Consider the following 21,099-nt stretch of genomic DNA (forward strand, 5'->3'; position numbering starts at 1 on the left):
TGTGTGTGTGTGTGTATATATGTGTGTTAATGTGTACATGCATGTGCACGCTTGTGTTCAGTACCTGTGATCTCCACCAAATTCTTAAATGCATCCAGCTCACTAAGGGTCAGACCTGTCATGTTAGCCAATGGGTCCCTGGACAAAGGAACACAGAGATCACACATGAGTGTGGTCAATATGGACATGAACAACACCATAACAACTCAACATGTGACAGCTAATGTGAGGTGAGCTTTCAGGCATAAAATAGCTGCTGTGACATCACCCTGGAGGGTAATACTGCTACACAATAGCCACTTGCCCATTATTGTGTCATATCCGTGCGAGGCAGTGCGTGCTAGTGCMAGAAAGGTTTGAAGTGATTGCTTCCCATGAGGAAGCGTGAATGTGACAAGTTCTTCCATACTAGTTATTTACAGGAAGAAGTCCCTTGCTGAGTCTTTCTGGTGTTAGCAYGCAATGGCTTGCATGGAGATGGCACAATAATGGGCAAGAGGCTCGRACCTGATTGCTGGATTGAGCTTGCCTGTAAACCTCGCCCAGGTTGAACCCAGGTTTTTAGTGGCTGTTGGTAACAGACAAATCCCCCTCTCTTAGTGGGCCAGATATAAGGTAAAAAAGAGACGTAAAGCAGTTACCCTGTGAAGCTCTGTGGAAGGAAAGCCAGACTGCCATAGATCTTATTGCAGCCAGTGAACTGGGCCACGTTGGAGGAGCTCACCCAGGAGGAGCTCTGGAGATCACCCATGCCCAGCCCATAGCACACTGGAACACACATAGATACAGTCAGGGTGAATAAGCACACACGCAAATGTTAAACACACACCACCACCACCACCACCGTTGGAGGAGCTCACCCAGGAGGAGCTCTGGAGATCACCCATGCCCAGCCCATAGCACACTGGAACACACATAGATACAGTCAGGGTGAATAAGCACACACGCAAATGTTAAACACACACCACCACCACCACCACCGTCATAACATATGAGCACATACGAACTCAAAAACATACACACACAAACCTTTTGGACATTCCCCTTCACACTTCTCACACTTCTGTGTCTGTGTCTCCTTGCCGTCAGGCTGGGTGATAATCACTTCCTGGTTAGCTTTAGGACAMACCATGGTACAGGCCACCTCCATGGCTAGGTAGTTATCTATAGAAAGAGAAATGTTGATTTTAAAATATAATTGAGATATTTCTGTTTCTATATGTTTTCTTTGGCAATGTACAGTAAATGTGTCGCTACACTCTCCATGCCAATAAAGCCTTTTGAATTGACCTAAAATTAATTGAGAGAGAGAGTGTGTGTGTGTGCGTTAAGAATAAATAGGTGAGAGGGGGGGGATAGAGATAAAGAGACAATATAATTCCTTAAAGAGACACRGAGAGAGGAGAGAGAGACAGACATAGAAAAAGGGACATTTATAATATACAGGAAAGTAAGCCAAGCTTACAGGGACATGTCTTGACGCAGGTGGCCCCGAAGCTGAACTTCCTGTTGGGGTTGGGTTTGGACACGAAGGTGACCGGGTCGTAGATGGTGGGGGGCGGACAGTTGTCTTTACACGTCCCGCTGTCGTTGAAGTGACGGCACGACTGTAAAAACAGAGGCAGTTCTTTAGAAGTTTGTCCGAAGGAATTGAAAAAGTTAGTTTGTGCTGCAGTATTGGCAGAACAATTTCCGCAATGCGTTTGTAACACACCACCTTATTTTCACCTGGCGCAACTGTAGGAACCAATACAGTGGAAAATTGACACTTTGGAGGCAAGAGTCAAGACACATTATTTAAACTAAGACAGGGAGTTGCTGTGTGTGTGTGTGTGTGTGTGTGTGTGTGTGTGTGTTGTGTGTGTGTGTGTGTGTGTGTGTGTGGTGTGTGTGTGTGTGTGTGTTGTGTGTGTGTGTGTGTGTGTGTGTGTGTGTAATGGCAGTATTCTCACCAGGCAGTCTGAGTCTTTGGGCCCAGTGCAACCGGCAGCACACTGCATGTGGCAGCAGTCATTGGGATCGGGTCCCTTACAGCGCAGACACCCCGATGCACAGTGCACATGGGTCACTATAAGGGGAGAGAGAAAGTGTGTGAGACAGAGAGAGGGGCATAGACAGAATGGAGACATAAAGACAAACGGATTGAGAGAAGAAATCATGGAAAGAGACAGACTCACGGGTCTGGCAGTCTTTCTCCGTCTCTCCCCAGCAGCTTCGCTTTACACAGGCAGGGGAGCACTTTGGACCTGGGACAAAAGACAGRCGGTCAACAACACCTTGACAGACGGTCACCGACCACTGACCTCTGGAGACAGACTGTTGCAGAGACTGACCACACTTCAATCATAGCGATAGTTGACTTACAATTGGGATGTACAGTGCCTTCGGAAAGTATTCAGACCCCTTGACTTTTTCAACATTTTGTTACGTTACAGAATTATTCTAAAATGGCGTAAATCACAAAAAGTCCTCAGCAAACTACACACAATACCCCATAATGACAAAGTGAAAAAAAAGTTTTTGGAAAAGAAAAAAAACAGAAATACCTTATTTACATAAGTATTCAGAACCTTTGCTATGAGACTCGAAATTGAGCTCAGGTGCATCCTGTTTCCATTGATCATCCTTGAGCTGTTTCTACAACTTRATTGGASTCCACCTGCGGTAAATTCAATTGATTGGACATGATTTGGAAAGGCACACACCTGTCTATATAAGGTCCCACCAGTTGACAGTGCATGTCAGAGCAAAAACCAAGCCAYGAGGTTGAAGAACTTGTCCGTAGAGCTCCGAGACAGGATTGTGTCGAGGCATTGAAGGTCCCCAAGAACACAGTGGCCTCCATAATTATTAAATGAAATAAGTTTGGAACCACCAAGACTCTTCCTAGAGCTGGCCGCCTGGCCAAACCGAGCAATTGGGGGAGAAGGGCCTTGGTCAGGGAGGTGACCAAGAACCTGATGGTTACTCTGACAGAGCTCTAGAGTCCATCTGAGGAGATGCGAGAACCTTCCAGAAGGACAACCATCTCTGCAGCACTCCACCAATCAGGCCTTTATGGTAGAGCGGCCAGACGGAAGCCCCTCAGTAAAAGGCACATAACAGGCCGCTATGAGTTTGCCAAAAGGCACCTAAAGACTCTCAGACCATGAGAAACAAGATTCTCTGGTCTCATGAAACCAAGATTCAACTCCTTGGCCTCAATGCCAAGCTTCACGTCTGGAGGAAACCCAGTACCATCCCTACAGTGAAGCATGGTGGTGGCAGCTTCATACTGTGGAGTTGTTTTTCAGTGGCAGGGACTGGGAGACTAGTCAGGATCAAGGCAAAGATGAACGGCGCAAAGTACAGATAGTTCCTTGATGAAAACCTTCTCCAGAGCGCTCAGGACCTCAGACTAGGGGTGAAGGTTCACCTTCCAACAGGACAACGACCCTAAGCACACAGCCAAGACAACGCAGGAGTGGCTTCGGGATAAGTCTCTGAATGTCCTTGAGTGGCCCGGCCAGAGCACGGACTTGATCCCGATCGAACATCTCTGGAGAGACCTGAAAATAGCTGTGCAGCAACACTCCCCATCAAACCTAACAGAGCATTGARAGGATCTGCAAAGAAGAATTGGAAAAACTCCCCAAATACAAGTGTGCCAAGCTTGYGGCGTCATACCTAAGAAGACTGGAGGCTGTAATTGCTGCCAAAGGTGCTTCAACAAAGCTCMGAGTAAAGGGTCTGAATACCTCTGTAAATGTATTTTATTTTTGTATAAATTAGCAACAATTTCTAAAAAATTGTTTTTGCTTCATCATTATGGGGTATTGTGTAGATTGATGAGGGGGAAAAAACAAATGCATTTTAGAATAAGGCTGTAACCTAACAAAATGTGGGAAAAGTAATAGGGTCTGAAAACTTTCCAAAGGCAAAGTTTGTGTGTGTGTGTGTGTGTGTGTGGTGTGTGTGTGTGTGGTGTGTGTGTGTGTGTGTGTGTGTGTACAGGTGCACGTGTGTGTACACACGTGTGAGTGTGTGTGTAAACTCCCATAACAGGAACACTCACAGTTGGGGGCCTGGGCCTGCAGGCGGAGCTGCTTGGCATGCGTGTTCTTTTCATCCAGTGTGTCCCTCCACTCCATGTGCTGGGGGTCTGGGAAACAGAGCTGGGGGTTTCCCCAAATATGCACTCCACCCAGCAGGATCTCTATGGGGTTAACAGGACAAGGAGAGAAGGCTCAGTTCAAAATGTTCAGAGGAACTGACAACAAGAGATTACGTTCCTTGAAGTAATTACTGATGAGAAATGACTGGACAGGAAAAAGCCATGTGGTAAAGCCCTTGCATTCACCTGTTCAATCATGTCTAATTAGTTGTTACAACAAAGAAGGAAAGCACTTTTAAAGAATTAAAAAAGGGCCTATAAGTATCCAATCCATCCCTTCATTCAATTACGATTACATCCCTCCTGTATCCCAAAAATACTTCCCTCTCACTCTCTGGCCCCTCCCTCACCTGTGAGACTGCGGAGGCGGAGCACCCTCAGACCCACCCCTTCTTGAGGGAGGGTGTTGTCCAGGACAGCCAGAGCATAGCTGGAGTTGTACAGCTGGCTTCCCCGGATGATGCGCAGGTTGTCCAGCGGCACCACACTCACAGACACACGGGCAATCAAGACGTAGCCCTGCACCTCCACGATACCCTGGAGTGGGGGAGGGAGGGAAGAAAGGGGGAAAGGGAGGGATGTTAGCATTGATAACAGGTGAGAGGGGGGGGAAAATCAGGCAAAGAAAACATACCTGTAGGAAGGAGAGGTCCGGCTTGCCCCGAAGATGTGTGATCTCTAGGTTGCCGTGCACCACCTGGCAGTCAGTGTAGAGCAGCCGCAGGGTCTCATAGTGGTTCTCCAGACTGGAGGGCAGGGCCAGCTTCATGTCTGTRCCCAGACACACTGACAACACACACACAMAAAAATAGATACGTTAATACATGTTACCTTTAATTTAAAGAACAGGATCCTGAGTTGAAGCAGGGCTTTGTGTCAACCAGTGTTTCCGCGCATCTTGACGCCTTTGATGACGCATTTGGGTAAATTGGTAATCAGGTGTGCCATTTCTGTTGCATGTGCAGAAAACTAATGGAGGTGTTTTATTGTCACATACACTGCAGGTGTATCAACAACTGACAATATACAGTACACCATGTAGTACATGTATTTTTCACTTTAAGATTCACTATAGGTTTTTTCATCCMTCTACAATAGCATGATGAACAGTCATATGCATATTGTCTGTATAGTGTGCACACTGACATCATTTTTTCCTAAAGACAAGAAAGAAAGGAGAGCCTTGAGTCTTCCCCACACACACATTAAATTACTTCCTCCCCAGATCCCTGGAAGACTCCCATAACACTTTTTTCAACCCTCCTTCCAGAAGTTCACTTCCACCGCCTCTCATTCTCCCCCCTTCTCCAGGGCTATCACTTTCCCTCTTTTCGGAGACAGCAAGCCGGACACTGGGTGACACAGGATACAGGGACACAGGAAATGCAGAGAGAGAGAGAGGAAGATGATTTGGCCAATGGCTGAGCCTCTGCCAAGGGTCTCCAAAGTGCATGGCTTCGTCTCAAATGGCACCCTTTTCCTTACATAGTGCACTGCTTTTGACCAGGGCCCATCAAGTTTAAAGAYTCAAGTTTTTATTAGTTGTAGGTGCGGGATACYCATGGTATACATCGTCCAACTAAATGCTTACTTGCTGATTTGTTCTCGGCAATGCAAACAATAAGAAATAATCAAAGACACGAATACGAACAAGTAAATGTCAGTAGAATATAATAAATATTTTAGCTTAAGTGTAATACAGGAAGGAACAATTTATAGTCCGATATTTACTTGTGTATTGTGGAAGGGGAGGATGAGGTCAAGTGTATAAATTGAGCAGTATAATAAGAGTCTGGTAGCAGAAGTTGTGATGTGTGAGTAGCTTTAATGTGTGTGTGTGTGTGTGTGTGTGTGTGCATATGAGTGAGAGCATGTGTGCTAAGGTGCGGAGAATCAGAGCAGGTAGTCAGACCTGTTCAAGTATTCAGCAGTCTGACGGCTTGTGGATAGAAACTGTCTCTGAGCCTGTTGGTATCAGACCTCATGCCTGACAGTAATGGAGAGAACAGCTCTTGGCTGGGGTGTTTGGGGTCCTTGATGATGCTGTGTGCCTTCCCCAGGTACCGTTTTGAGTAGATATCCTGGACAGGTGAGCGCATGGTCCCAGTGATATACTGGACCGTCTTCAACATCCGCTGGAGGGCCTTGCGGTTGTGGAAAGAGCAATTCCCGTACCATGTTATGATGCAACCAGTCAGGACGCTCTCGATGGTGCAGCGGTAGTATTTTGAGATACAGGGCGGCATGCCAAATTTCTTCAGCCGCCTTAGAAAGTAGAGACGCTGTTGCACCCTCTTGACGAGAGTGGTGGTATTGGTGGTCCATGACAAGTCCTCGATGTGAACGCCGAGGAACTTAAAACTTGTGACTCTCTCTACTGCAGTCCCGTTTATGTGGTTCGGGGCATGTTCCCTCCTCTGCTTTCTGAGGTCAACAATCAAGTCCTTTGTTTTGCTCACATTGAGGGAGCTGTTGTCATGACACCACAATGGCAGTTCACTTACCTCCTCCCTATAGGCTGACTCATCATTGTTGGTTATCAGTCCTACAACCGTGGTGTTGTCAGMAAACTTGATGATAGAGTTGGTGTTGTRCAAAGCCACACAGTCGTATGTGAACAGGGAGTACAGCAGAGGACCGAGAAAACACCCCAGGTGGGCCCCTGTGTTAAGAGTCAGAATGGAGGAGGTGTTGTTGCCAATCCTCACAGCCTGTGGTTTGCCCATCAGGTAGTCCAGGATCCAGTAGTAGAGAGTGGTGTCCAGACCAAACTGAAATCAATGAACAGCATTCACATAGGGGTTCCTCTTGTACAAATGGGTTACGGCCGTGTGTACAGTGATGGAAATGGTATCTTCCGGTGATCTGTTGGAGTGGAAAGGAAATTGGAGTGGGTCCAGTGTGCCTAGCATGCTGACCTTGATGTGGGCCACGACCAGGCTCTCAAAGCACTTCATGATGATAGAGGTGAGCGCGATGGGGCGATAGTCTTTTGGCATGTCACCTTGTTTATCTTGGGCACTGGCACGATAGTGGTCTCCTTAAAGCATGTGGGACTACAGCCTGGGACAGGTTGAAGATGTCCGAGAAGATGCCCATAGGGCTCTGGTAAAAAGTAGTGCACTATATAGGCAATGTAGTGGGACGCAGCCAAGGAGATACGAGTCGTTATCGCGCCTGTAGTACTGTACCGTGTACGAGCTCTTTTCACATGCTATGTGACGTGTAGTGTGTTCTAAACGCAGCCCAGTGTTCTCACAGTGACCTACATAATATCAGCTGCACCTAGGGCTGTTACGGTGACCGTATTACCGCCACACCGGCAGTCATGATTCATGATGGCAGTCAAATTCCATGTGACCGTTTAGTCACAGTAATTATGCTTCCCCAAGCTCTGATGCTGCTGATGGCCATTAGCAGCCTACCAAACTTGCTAACTGCCTGCTACTTCGCACTCTGTCCCTCTAATCACTCTGACATCAATGCAAATTTAATCAAAAATCTAATCAAACACTACACGAGAGCCCATGAGCTCATGTTCTGCAACATTTCTATAGGCTATGCAATTGCGTGAGAAAACAGAGTGATGGCCTTTATTAAAAAAAGGAGGATCCCATCAGCTTTCTATAGGCTAGGCCTACTATATTTATTTCTCAACTTTTCTAATATTAAGCACATTGCTTCTCATTAAAACAGGAGTATAGCCTACCTGGCTGGCATGAAAATGAACCACAAGAAAAGCGCCCTCCATTCACTATTTAAGTGCATAGATCACATATTTTCCCCCCGCTGCTCCTGTTTCGAAGACTGGATCATTATCACGCACCTTTCTAAATCAATACAAGTTTCACACATATATTATTTAGTATTTGTAAAAACAAGATTAAATCAAGAATAGTCTGATGGGTGACAATATCAGCCTATCACTTGTGAATGATGCCCAGCTTAAGGCAAAGAGTGCATGCTTTTTTTGTGCAACTTTTTCAAATCATAGTCACACACCTCATGTAGCCTAGCCTATAGGTATCACAACTAAAGTGGCCAAATAACTTCTTAAAATAAAGCCCATTAATCCGCTATACAATGGTTGTAGAGCCTAACTGGCATACATACGCAGCATGTGAGTTTCAAGATYGGGGAAGATCATTTTCACCATAAAAATGCAATACATGCATAATCGCATTCGTGGTCACTTTTGAGAATGGTGTTTTCCTGCTAATGGAACATTTGTGCTTATAGCCTACTTCCGTGTGTGCATTGCTGTGTTTATAATGTGAAGAAATAGCCTAATAGTTTATCAACATTTTAAGTTAAACATTTTCATCTGTTGTGTCAGGTTAATTTCATTAATTTGGGATCTATTGCATCCCACAACTGTCCCGGACTTTCTTTGGAATATTTATTTCTCGCACATAATAGATCAACTTTTGTACTATGGGGGATAGTAGATTGACATAGGCTAGTGCTTTTGCTGTTCGTTAGGCCTAGTCATCTTGCTGGCTGACGAAAAGTAAATGTGGACAGTTCTTCCAAGATCTTCAATATGCGCCTCGGAATTGGATAAGGAAGTGCAGTTGCATCCCAGATTTGTCTGTCTTCACTTGTAGCATGTGAGAAAGACCCGATCACGTGACTGAGAGCCATGTGAGTGAGAGGTCCTTCGGCACRCAGCGGGGAGAAGGGAATTATAATTATTATATWCAGCCCAAGGGCATAACGGCTACTGGCCGCAAAAGGCATGTTTTTTTAGGGGGATTATGGCCACACAAAGGGGATGCAGCCGGGAAATTCGACACATTATCAAGTGGCTTGTCAAATTGTGAATGAGAGACTAATGAAGTGCGTACAGGCTGCGCAAAAAAAACAAAGCAGAGCTCATGCCTTTCGTGCGACTTTTTTCAAATCATCATTAGTCGCATCATGCAGCCTTAGAATGTATTAACATAAGGACAACGCAGAGYATGCCAWTCTGTTCTTCTCAAATAGACTACATTTTCTTCATATCATGTTTCGTTAGACCTGTCTAAAATAAATAATGTATTTATTGTGATGGTGTAGGCTATATTATATAGATTTATTAGACTTTTTAAAATGTAGATGTTCCAAAGGTCTGCATCAGTGGCTTGTAGGCTATGCGTGGAAGACAGGAGATGCTAAATGTGGTTATGTTAAATAACGATCAATTACCGTGAGATCAGCACATATTTGGTTGACAATCACCGGCTGACAAAATGTTATGACCGCCACAGCCCTAGCTGCACGTTAACAAGCTAGCACAAACAAGGGGGTTGTAAAAAGGGAAATGTTTGTTAATCTAAAGACTGTGTGTGACTGTGGGAGATGCTAGATGCTATACAACGCAACAGTAAACAGGTCGTTATCCAAACATATGTTGCATGGATTGATGAGAGAGAAAACACAATTAAGTATTTTTTCCCCCCACTGGAAATCAAAACTATGATAGCTCACAATGGATGGGATGTAAGAGACTCCACTGCTTGAAAGGGAGATGCATTGATATAAAACACTATTTATTTTTATGTGAAGACAAGGGAGTTATACTGATAGTAGTCTCGCTAGACTATACTTATAGTAACAGAATAGTTGATGTCAATGAACKGACTGTGAAATATTCAAATCGATTCCCTGTTGTGACTTGTGAATGGGCGGAACTTATAGATCCTTATGGTAAACTTGATTCACATGAGGATATGCATTGATGTACAAAATGCCATGACCGTAGCTCAAACAGGACATCTTCTTGTTCAAAGTTTGCAATTTCAGTTGATTACTATAGCGCCCTTATTGTAAATGCCGGATCTCTACRACAAGACACATTATTCAGCGATATATAGTGCACTACTTTTGACCATGGCTCATTTAGCAGATGCTTTAATCCAGAGCAACTTCAGTTAGTGCATGCAATGCAGGTAGATAAACAATCACATGTAAAAAGTAACAAGTAAAACGGAAACGGATAATGTTATTGTAGTTAAAGTGGTCTGTTGGCTGGTGAAAAAGCTCACACATGATTAAGAGACAGATGGGGGTATAATGGTCCCCACTGAAATCTCTATTATATCATTGCTAGAGTTATGGTTGTTTAGTCAATGCATTTATAGTCTACTTAACTGGATAGTAAGTTAGATTAATTGAAAATATTACGTCATTTTTCAAAATGGAGGCTAGTTATCTCTACTAAAACCTCAATTGATTCAACTATAAATAGTACATTATACTGACAAACTGTAAAGTTGACTTGACTTTGTTTTATTAAATTAGGTGTTAGTTAGGATAAAGTTGATATAACTAAAGTTGAAATTGATTCAACTAGGAATAGTAGGTTATACTGACAAATGTTGAAGTTGACTTAACTATCTTTTATTAGTCAAAGTAAATGTTGTGAAAGTAAGGAAAGCTTGACATGTAAAGTTGATAGAGCTTGAAAAGGCCATGCAACTTTATGACAGTAAATAATAAGTTGAAACAAATTATTTTCTACAGTGTAGATCAAAGGACTTAAACGTCTTATACTTAACTTCTGATGTTATACTGACTTGGTCATGTAAAAGATTTCATAGGGAGCTAAAGAGGAGTTTGTTAGATTTTTTTTCTAAACTGCTTTCATTTCTTTACTGACCCACCAAATCAAACCGAAACTCACTCCCACTCCCATGAACACGCGTGCGTGTGTGTGTGTGTGTGTGTGTGTGTGTATGTGTTTTGTTCATTGTCCGGCTTTGGCATTGAGTAGAAACCCACCCCTTCCTTTCCCTATCCAACCAATTACTGTAAATACTCTCACTTTCTTTCTCTCTCTCCTGTTCTCTCTCATCTTATAAACTCCCTCTCTCATTTCAGATCTCCCTCACTATCTCCTTCCCTTCATCCATCCCTCCCTCTCTTCCCTTCTTTCTCAGATGGGCACGAGTGTCGGCATTATGCATGTGTCAGTGCCCAACAATGGAATGCCACTGACACCTAAACAAACACACATTCACCGAGGTGCTCGCTAATCGCTAATGCTGGCTAATGCTGGCTACATAGCGCTTCTCTACACCGTATCCTAGCAACTTCACTTGGAAACGTTCATTTGCCAAACGCCTTCTGCAGTAACCACCCAGGTGGTGGAGTTTTCTGGGAAAAAGAAGAAACAAAATAACACACCAAACAGTTCGGTCAGCATGAAAATTACAGAGCCAGCGTACCCCGGACTATTCCATGTCTATCATGACMGTTGAATGCAATTGTCAAACACATTTGCTTGAAAATGAAACTGCATGTTAGTTTTGAGAGAGTAATTATTAGTGTTTGGGTATACTTTCTGGATTACATTCGTCTTWATGAAAGTGAGGATGGAACGCCATTGAGGTTTTGAATTGAAAAATAAAATGTTGCAAGTTAATGTGTCCTACTTCTTGTAAAGCATACTTCAAGATTCAAGTCACAGGGTMTTTTCAAAACATTGGCAGCTATACCTTTGGGAACCGTCAACGTCTAATGAAATGTGATTGCTAGTCATCCCAAGACAAATATTTTGATTGGATTACATTTTCAAATCAAAATATTTTTCTTCCCACATAAAACTTGGAAATCCTTTGCTCGCTATAAGCTCTCAAGTCGACTTCTTTCTGGTTTGTCATTGTTGGAGTGTACCAAATGTCTTTCAAGCCTTAACCATGACTGACAGGGTAATTGGGACAGCTTGAGTAGAGTACCTACTAAATGTAAATTGAATGTGACCTATAGCTGTAATGCAGGAGCCTTCGAAAGCAAACACAACCAAACCTGCACGGGCAGCCTGCCAGTCAGCAAAGGGTGTGTGTGTGTGTGTGTGTGTGTGTGTGTGTGTGTGTGTGTGTTGTGTGCACTGACTAACAAGAACAATGTTCACGGCTGCCAGCAATGTTACTGCAGGTGTAGGTTCATTCAACCCGGAAAAGCTGCCACCACCGAGACACACCAAAACAATTCCCTTTGCTGTACCGCCCCTTCCACTTCAACTTCCTCCTTAACTGGAACCCTAATCATCTCCTACCCCAAGATACTCAACTACTTCAACATCTTCCTTTCAAACCTAGTATTGTCTGACAGATAAACAGACATCATTTAAAGGGGAAATCTGGAATTCCTTTGTACTCTGATGGCCACAGGACAAATGCACAATCAAAGCTAGTAAAAAAAAAAAAAGCACAAAAACAAACAGTTCTATTTCAGCCAATCAGTACACCTGCCCGCAAAGACCCTCCCACTCAGTCCTGTATATAGTCCACYCAATAACAGAAACTAAATTAGAGATTGCACCTTCAGGTGGGCTTTGCCTCCCCAACAACCCTAATCCTAGCAACTTGCCTTGGATAAACATACATTTCTATTCTAACTCCCCCCAAAAGCATTCCTCCTTCTTTCACTTGCCAAGTACAAACAGGTATTGCTCAACTGACAGGAAGAACAGGATCTGTACCTGTTGCTGCAGTGCAGAGCGTACTCTATGCGCATGAACATTCACTCTTTGTCACACACACACAAGCGCACACACAGGTCAATACAATGGCAGGCAGAGTGCAACACACAATACATGCATGATTGCTCCTCCAAACCAATCTGAGGACCGGTATCAGAAAAAGAGTCTCTTGCACATACAACTTTTCACTGTAGACATCCCTTGCGTTGAGAACCTCAATACACAAAATGTAGCTCTATTGCATTTGATTGTTCATTTTATTTTTGCACGCAGCCTGTGGAAGGTCCTAGGATGGAAATGTTGCAGCAAACGCATCTGCTTCAAAAACAAAACTGAAATTGAATGCTGTAGTAGCATCCATCCAACAGTCAGTCCAGTCGTATCCTTGTCTTTTTTTACTCCGTCTCTATCAACAGGTATCAAGCTTTATCCAAAGGAAAAAYGTGGATGTATTTTACTGTAGGTCAATCAAACATTAAGCCGGCAGTTATAATGCATTGTAAAACTTGTCATACAAGCATGTTTGACTGACTGCCTTGTAATGTCTTGTGAAACTTTAAAATAAGACATTATAAAGACATTGGGGCTCCYGAGTGGCGCAGCGGTCTAAGGCACAGCATCTCAGTGCTAGAGGCGTCACTACAGACCCTGGTTTGATTCCAGGCTGTATCACAACCGGCCGTGATTGGGAGTCCCATAGGGCTGCGCACAATTGGCCCAGCGTCGTCGGGGTTAGGGTTTGGCCGGCGTAGGCCTTCATTGTAAATAAGAATTAGTTCTTAATTGACTTGCCTRGTTAAAYAAAGGTTAAATAAAAAWKKTAATAAAAGGCTCATATATGCTTATAACAACTTGTAAAGCACTATACCTRCAGGCTTTAAGTAATGTGTTACCAATATGTTCAATAATTTCAATGCTCATACGCATAGAAATAAATACTCAAGTACAGAAATAACAAGTGTCCTTTTTTGCTGTGTTATGAAATAACATATATTAAGCTTATAATAAAGGCCATGCTTTTTAGGCCCTTTTTGGGGCACTTTGCTTTTACCGGTATTTCCAGCATTATCCACTAGAGTTGCTGTAGTTATAAAATCCTAGGAAATGTTATTTAAAATGGCACAAACKGTCTCCGATCAAATCATTGCCTGGTTGTGCATGCGTGTTTGGCGGGGGTGATGGCCTGAGCCAGGGTAGGCATAGCTCTGCACATAAAACCTATTATTTGGTAGGGAATACTATTTGTAGGTAAGTGATTCTACATCTCMCTTTGCTCAAGCTGACTTTCCTCTCCAACGGACTCGGAAGTTGTAGCTAAAAATGGGTCAACTAGGGGCAGTTAAAGAGTAGAGTCAATGAAACCAACCATAGAAGTGTATTGTGGTGAATCCGGGGTAGCCCCGACCGGGACTCAGATCTGGCTCCAGCGACTGTCAAGGCAACACCTTAACCATCACGCCAAGAGGTCCAAACCTCTTGATGAGCTCGCTAGGTGTTGGGTTAAGGTCGCTACACTACCCCCATCCTTCGCTCCTCTATACCAAGTCCATCACATGTACACGCCTCATTGCACTTTTGACACCAATGTATAGAATTTTGGGGGGGGGGGGTAGCCCCGACTGGGACTTGAATCCTGATCCAGCAAGTATCAAGCCAAGAGGTTCACACCTTAGAGTAACGGTTAAGGTGTTGGTTTGACTCTCCCCTTTAACGCCCCTAATTCATCTATTTTTAGCTACAACTTTCGAGTCCGTTGGAGAGGATCAGCTTCAGGAAAGTGAGGTGTAGAATAACTGATCTACAAATAGTATTCCCTCCCAAATAATAGGTTGTGTGTGATTAAGATTTGCAGAGCTACGCTTCCCCTGGCTCAGGCCATCCCCCCGCTTAGCGCACAAGCACAAACCAGACATTGATTGGAGACATACACTACATGACCAAAAGTAAATGGACACCTGCTCGTCAAACATCTCATTCCAAGATCATGGGCATTAATATAGAGTTGGTCCTCCCTTTGCTGCTATAACAGCCTCAATTATTCTGGGAAGGCTTTCCCCGAGATGTTGGAACATTGGTGCAGGGACTTGCTTCCATTCAGCCATAAGAGCATTAGTGAGGTCGGGCACTGATGTTTGGCGATTAGATCTGGCTCGCAGTCGGCGTTCCAATTCATACCGAAKGTGTTTGATGGGGTTGAGGTTAGGGCTCTGTGCAGGCTAGTCAAGTTCTTCCACACCAATTTTGACAAATCATTTCTGTATGGACCTTGCTTWGTGCACGGGCGATTGTGATGCTGAAACAGGAAAGGGCCTTCTCGACTGTTGCCACAAAGTTGAATGCACAGAATCGACTAGAAWGTCATTGTATGCTGTAGCATTAAGATTGCCTTTCACTGGAACTAAGGGGCATAGCTTGAACCATGAAAAACAGCCCCAGACCATTATTCCTCCTCCACCAAACTTTACAGTTGGCACTATGCATTCGGGCAGGTAGTGTTCTCCTGGCATCCGCCAAACACAGATTTSTCTGTCGGACTGCCAGACGGTGAAGCGTGATTCATCACCCCAGAGAACCCATTTCCATTGCTAAGAGTCCAATGGTGGCGAGCTTTACACCACCCTAGCCGACACTTGGCATTGCGCATGGTGATTTTAGGTTTGTGTGCGGCAGCTCAGCCATGGAAACTAATTTTATGAAGCTCCCGACGAACAGTTCTTGTGCTGACKTTGCCTCCAGAGGCAGTTTGGAACTAGGCATTGAGTTTTACAACCGAGGACAGATGATTTTTACGCGCTTCAGCACTCGGCGGTCTCGTTCTGTGAACTTGTGTGGCCTACCACTTCGCGGCTGAGTAGTTGTTGCTCCTAGATGTTTCCACTTCACAATAACTGCACTTCACTTACAGTTGACCGGGGCAGCTCTAGCAGGGCAGAAATTTGACGAACTGACTTGTTGGAAAGGGGGCATCCTATGACGATGCCATGTTGAAAGTCACGGAGCTCTTCAGTAACGCAATTCTACTACGCAATTCTACTGCCAATGTTCAATTTTAGACACCTGTCAGCAATGGGTATGGCTGAAAAAGCCAAATCCACTAATTTCAAGGGATGTCCACATACWTTTGTATATACACTACCATTCAAAAGTTTGGGGTCACTTAGAAATGTCCATCTAGGCAGAGTTGCAAAGAAAAAGCCATATCTCAGACTGGCCAATAAAAAGAAAAGATTAAGATGGGCAAAAGAACAGACACTGGACAGAGGAACACTGCCTAGAAGGCCAGCATCTTCACTGTTGACGTTGAGACGTGTTTGTGGGTACTATTTAATGAAGCTGCCAGTTGAGGWCTTGTGAGGTGTCTGTTTCTCAAACTAGACACTCTAATATACTTGTCCTCTTGCTCAGTTGTGCACCGGGCCTCCCACACCTCTTTCTATTCTGGTTAGAGACAGTTTGCGCTGTTCTGTGAAGGGAGTAGTACACAGCGTTGTACGAGATCTTCAGTTTCTTGGCAATTTCTCACATGGAATAGCCTTCATTTCTCAGAACAAGAATAGACTGACGAATTTCAGAAGAAAGAAATTTGTTTCTGGACATTTTTGAGCTGGTAATCGAACCCACAAATGCTGATTCTCCAGATACTCAACTGGTCCAAAGGCCAGTTTTATTGCTTCTTTAAATAAAGACAACAGTTTTCAGCTGTGCTAACATAATTGCAAAAGGGTTTTCTAATGATCAAATAGCCTTTTAAAATTATACACTTGGATTAGCTAACAATGTGCCAATGGAACACAGGAGTGATGGTTGCTGATAATGGGACTCCGTATTAGAGGTCGACCAATTAATCGGAATGGCCGATTAATTATTCATTATTCAACAATCGGAAATCACTTCTTTTTTTACACTAGGCAAGTCAGCTAAGAACACATTCTTATTTTCAATGACGGCCTAGGAACGAACGGTGGGTTAACTGCCTTGTTCAGGGGCAGAACGACAGATTTTTACCTTGTCAGCTCGGGGATTCAATCTTGCAACCTTACGGTTAACTAGTCCAACGCTCTAACCACCTGCCTYWCATTGCACTCCACGAGGAGCCTGCCTGTTACGCGAATGCAGTAAGAAGCCAAGTTAAGTTSCTAGCTAGCATTAAACTTATCTTATAAAAAACAATCAATCAAAATCACTAGTTAACTACACATGGTTGATGATATTACTAGTTTATCTAGCGTGTCCTGCGTTGCATATAAATCGATGCGGTGTGCATTCGCGAAAAAGGACTGTCGTTGCTCCAACGTGTACCTAACAATAAACATCAATGCCTTTCTTAAAATCAATACACAAGTATATATCTTTAAACCTGCATATTTAGTTAATATTGCCTGCTAACATGAATTTATTTTAACTAGGTAAATTGTGTCACTTCTCTTGCAACAGAGTCAGGGTATATGCAGCAGTTTGGGCCGCCTGGCTCGTTGCGAACTATGTGAAGAATATTTCTTCCTAACAAAGACAGCCAACTTCAYCAAACGGGGGAWGATTTAACAAAAGCGCATTTGCGGAAAAAAGCACAATCRTTGCACGACTGTACCTAACCATAAACATCAATGCCTTTCTTAAAATCAATACACAGAAGTATATATTTTTAAACCTGCATATTTAGCTAAAAGAAATCCAGGTTAACAGGCAATATTAACCAGGTGAAATTGTGTCACTTCTCTTGCGTTCATTGCACRCAGAGTCTGGGTATATGCAACAGTTTGGGCCGCCTGGCTCGTTGCGAACTAATTTGCCAGAATTTTCCGTAATTATAACATAACATTGAAGGTTGTGCAATGTAACAGGAATATTTAGACTTATGGATGCCACCCGTTAGATAGAATCGTCGGTTCCGTATTTCACTKAAAGAATAAAYGTTTTGTTTGAGATKATAGTTTCCGGATTGGACCATATTAAATGACCTATGGCTCRTATTTCTGTTATTATGTTATAATTAAGTCTATGATTTAGATAGATATGTAGATATTCCATAAAAAATCTGCAGTTTCCCGCTACAATAGTAATTTACAACATTAACAATTTCTCCACTGTATTTCTGATTAATTTTATGTTATTTTAATGGGCAAAAAAAAWKTGCTTTTCTTTCAAAAACAAGGACATTTACAAGTGACCCCGAACTTTTGAACGGTAGTGTATATAGTGTATTTCGTAGGATTTTCTACCTGCRGCAATACTAGTGGATAATGTTGAAAATATTGGTAAAAGCAAACTGCCTCAAAAAGTGCCTAAAAAGCATGGCTCTACTTATAAAAAGGCATTCTGAAGGCCAATACATACTTAAAACAATTTATAAAGCAGTTACAGTCGAAAAAATATCACCCCATCACTCCCCCGCAAGACATGCTAACCTCTCYCCATTACAATAACAGGGGAGGTTAGCATTTTTGGGGGGGTATGCTATTTATTGTGCGCGGCACCATGGGTCTCCTAGTCACGGGCGGCTGCGACAGAGCCTGGACTCGAACCCAGAATCTCTAGCGGCACAGCTAGGACTGCAATGCAGTGCCTTCGACCACTGTGCCACTCAGGAGGCCCTCAAATACTTAACTTTTGACCATTTTAATACACATATAAGTAAGTAAATCTGACCCAATACGTTTGGTCCCCTAAAATGGGGGGGACTATGTACCAAAAAGTATTGTAATTGCTAATCACCTGATATGGATGACAATACCCTCAAATTAAAGCTGACAGTCTGCCTCATAGTCATTGTATCATTTCAAATCCAAAGTGCTGGAGTAGAGCCAGAGCAACAACAAAATGTGTCACTGTCCCAATACTACTGGAGCTCACTACTATTAGCGTAATACCTGCAGGCAGGTAGGTTACCAATGTATTTTAAAAATGTATTCYGAGGCCAGGAAATTTGGGGATGACCCTACAGATAAGAGGATGCACTAGTCATTAGTCAGTTAAGTTGCATGGTGTCCAGACTAGCGAGTCATTGTGCTTCATTGAGTTTTAACTAGAGTGAGTGATACTAACTTGAGAGGCTTAATCACCACCAAGTGAGTTTCAGTCAATGGGTGCACCGGAGTGTGAGAGTTAAAGGGTTGTGAAGACTGTCAAACACACACACACAAASCTACATGCTCTAATCTGAGTGTGCACATTGACATAGAGCCAAAGGTTTCAGTGTGTTCCCACCTGTATAATAGGAACCCTGACACAGTTGCATATCAAACCCCAACAGCTGACCTTTGGAATATCAACCTATCAAAAAACAAGGGTGTGTGTGTGTGTGCGTGTGGGTGTGCATTTGTGTATCCATAAGTCTTCCCGCTTTAGCTCAGGAAGATTCMGTTTCTATTAGTGTTTTAGTGAAAATATGAATATATTTACATGACTCGAATGTGATGCTTTGTGCGCAATGAAAACATTACTATGAACACCAATGTGGTAATGATTTGCTTCCAAAGAAGAAAGAGACTGATTGGTACAAAAACTGTACAGACCTGTTACAGAAAATGCAATTGTATTTGGTAACCACGTCACCTGTCACTAGTAGTTACGTGTGTGTATGTATGTATGTATGTTTTTGAACCAAAACAACTAATGAAACACGCACCAATATACTCAATATGCACTGTCTGCAGCTGGTGACTAAGTGTAAGTTGTGGTAGCTGTTAAATCGACTGAACTTTAGATCGCAAAATACAATAAGTCAGTTATGCCTCCATGTCAAAAAAATAGGCTACAACTGGTAATGTAGGCTAGCTATAGGTCTACATTGAGAAAGTTTGTATCTGTGATTCTGTTTAGTCTTCTTACAAAGACTGAATTTGATATGAGAAAGTTGGAGATACAACAATTGCATCAATACAATTGTACAGTAATAGCTTGGTTGTTGTGAATGAATGCATGGTGCCCTTTGGAAAGACGTARCCTACATGTAGGCCTATGTGTTTGCAGAATATTTTGCTCTTCCATTTTTCACTGGTTAATATTTGAAGTGCTGCAGTTTCAAGAGTGACAAGTGGTCTGTTCTATGAGACAATGTCCTCTTTAGCGCAAGCAGTGAATAATTGACCTCGTCATGAGCCCTTGGAGCATACAATGCAATCACTGTTGTTTTGATTTTGTTTACCACAAAAGTGAACTCTTCTCAACTATTCGTACAAGTGCCATTTTCACACAAAGTTGCTAAGCAGGTTCTCATATTTCTTGGCGGCGTAGGCTACTTACGGCCTACTTGTTTCACTCCAATGTATTAAGTTACTATAGGCTACTGTATGCTACTCTGTGTCACTATACACTTTAACACAACACATTAAATTGTAACAGCATTACCAAATGAAGCGCGAACTCCAGCTCTTTACTGCGCTTCCATTTTAACCGTTTGTCGTTATCAATAGTGGCTAATAAATCTCGAGCCACAACATTGAAATCAGTGCGAGGGGGTGGTTGGACTCACATAGGAATGCGGTCTATTGTCGGAGCACAAAGTCATGCTCTCTGGGTCGAGTTGAACTCCCCACAATTTCGAGAATTCACATTGTTTTCAATTATTCCAAGGTTTTACATAGGCCTATCACATTTGATTAATTTAATTATTCAGACACTGTGTAAAAGAGAAGAGAATCCAACGTGAGACCCACCTTCTCTGCCCAATGCGCCYGAAAGTCCGACCAGCAGTAACCGGAGAAACAGAAAACTTCTCGCCGCCTCCATCGATTGCGACCACCACTAGTCCATAGTACCCAACACTTTTGTATTCCTACAGAGGAGCGCCCCTAMACCTTTATTCATGCAGTTAGTTTTGAGGTTGTTTTTCCAATCCCAGTAACTTCCTCCTCGGAATTCCGTGCCTGTGGTTCGCCTGTCGGTAGTAGGCTTGCGTGACACAGCCAGTCGGCGCGCTCCCGTGAAGGGCTGAATGGGGAGTGGCAGATAGGGCCGATTGACTCCAACAGCCCAATAGAGTCGCCCGCGGCCCGCTTCAGTCAGAAAGTCACTCAAAATGGTCTGACGAAGAATTATCTGGGATTCTACATATTGAGTTCTTGAAATAATTATTAATTGCTTATACAAGTCTATGCCGTAGATTTAGTCTTATTAAAATGCTTCACTGTTCTCAGGCCCTTCTCTGGGAGCGCGAAATTAGGAGGAAGAAGAATAAGCTCTATTCATACCAACTATCCACTCTCCACCAACATCAGTTAGGGTCAGAGTCCAACAGACTGCATATAACTAATCAGGAAACTGCACAAAACTATTCATAAGTCCATCTGTGCACATGCTCCATGTCTTGCACAAGGTTTGTTCTCGGTCAAGCCTGAATGTTAGGTTCTCAGAAAGTGAAAGATTGATATGGTTAGCTATTGATAGCAACAGTGTGGAGGGGTGCCCTTGCCTTACTTCACTGCATGACATTGTCCAGGTTCCAAAAATCTTTAAACATTTCCTTTCCTTATCTCCTTTCCTT

At 43.2% G+C, this 21,099-nt stretch overlaps 1 protein-coding gene across 1 annotated transcript in view; it reads right to left on the reverse strand.

Annotated features, from left to right (window-relative positions):
* Positions 1-20,750, reverse strand: part of erbb2 (erb-b2 receptor tyrosine kinase 2) — a 44,653-nt gene extending 23,903 nt beyond the window's left edge. Inside the window, exons 1-10 of the mRNA XM_024007167.2 lie at positions 20,273-20,750; positions 4,788-4,939; positions 4,504-4,690; positions 4,055-4,195; positions 2,178-2,246; positions 1,953-2,068; positions 1,466-1,607; positions 1,030-1,164; positions 642-768; positions 65-138 (exon numbers count right to left, since the gene is read on the reverse strand). Of these exons, the coding sequence (XP_023862935.1) occupies positions 65-138; positions 642-768; positions 1,030-1,164; positions 1,466-1,607; positions 1,953-2,068; positions 2,178-2,246; positions 4,055-4,195; positions 4,504-4,690; positions 4,788-4,939; positions 20,273-20,345 (1,216 nt within the window). The 5' untranslated portion in view covers positions 20,346-20,750. The remainder of the gene's footprint in view (positions 1-64; positions 139-641; positions 769-1,029; positions 1,165-1,465; positions 1,608-1,952; positions 2,069-2,177; positions 2,247-4,054; positions 4,196-4,503; positions 4,691-4,787; positions 4,940-20,272) is intronic.
* Between the last annotated feature and the right edge of the window lie 349 nt (positions 20,751-21,099).

The sequence above is a fragment of the Salvelinus sp. IW2-2015 genome, linkage group LG18, assembly GCF_002910315.2.
Source record: "Salvelinus sp. IW2-2015 linkage group LG18, ASM291031v2, whole genome shotgun sequence".
NCBI classification, from domain to species: domain Eukaryota; kingdom Metazoa; phylum Chordata; class Actinopteri; order Salmoniformes; family Salmonidae; genus Salvelinus; species Salvelinus sp. IW2-2015.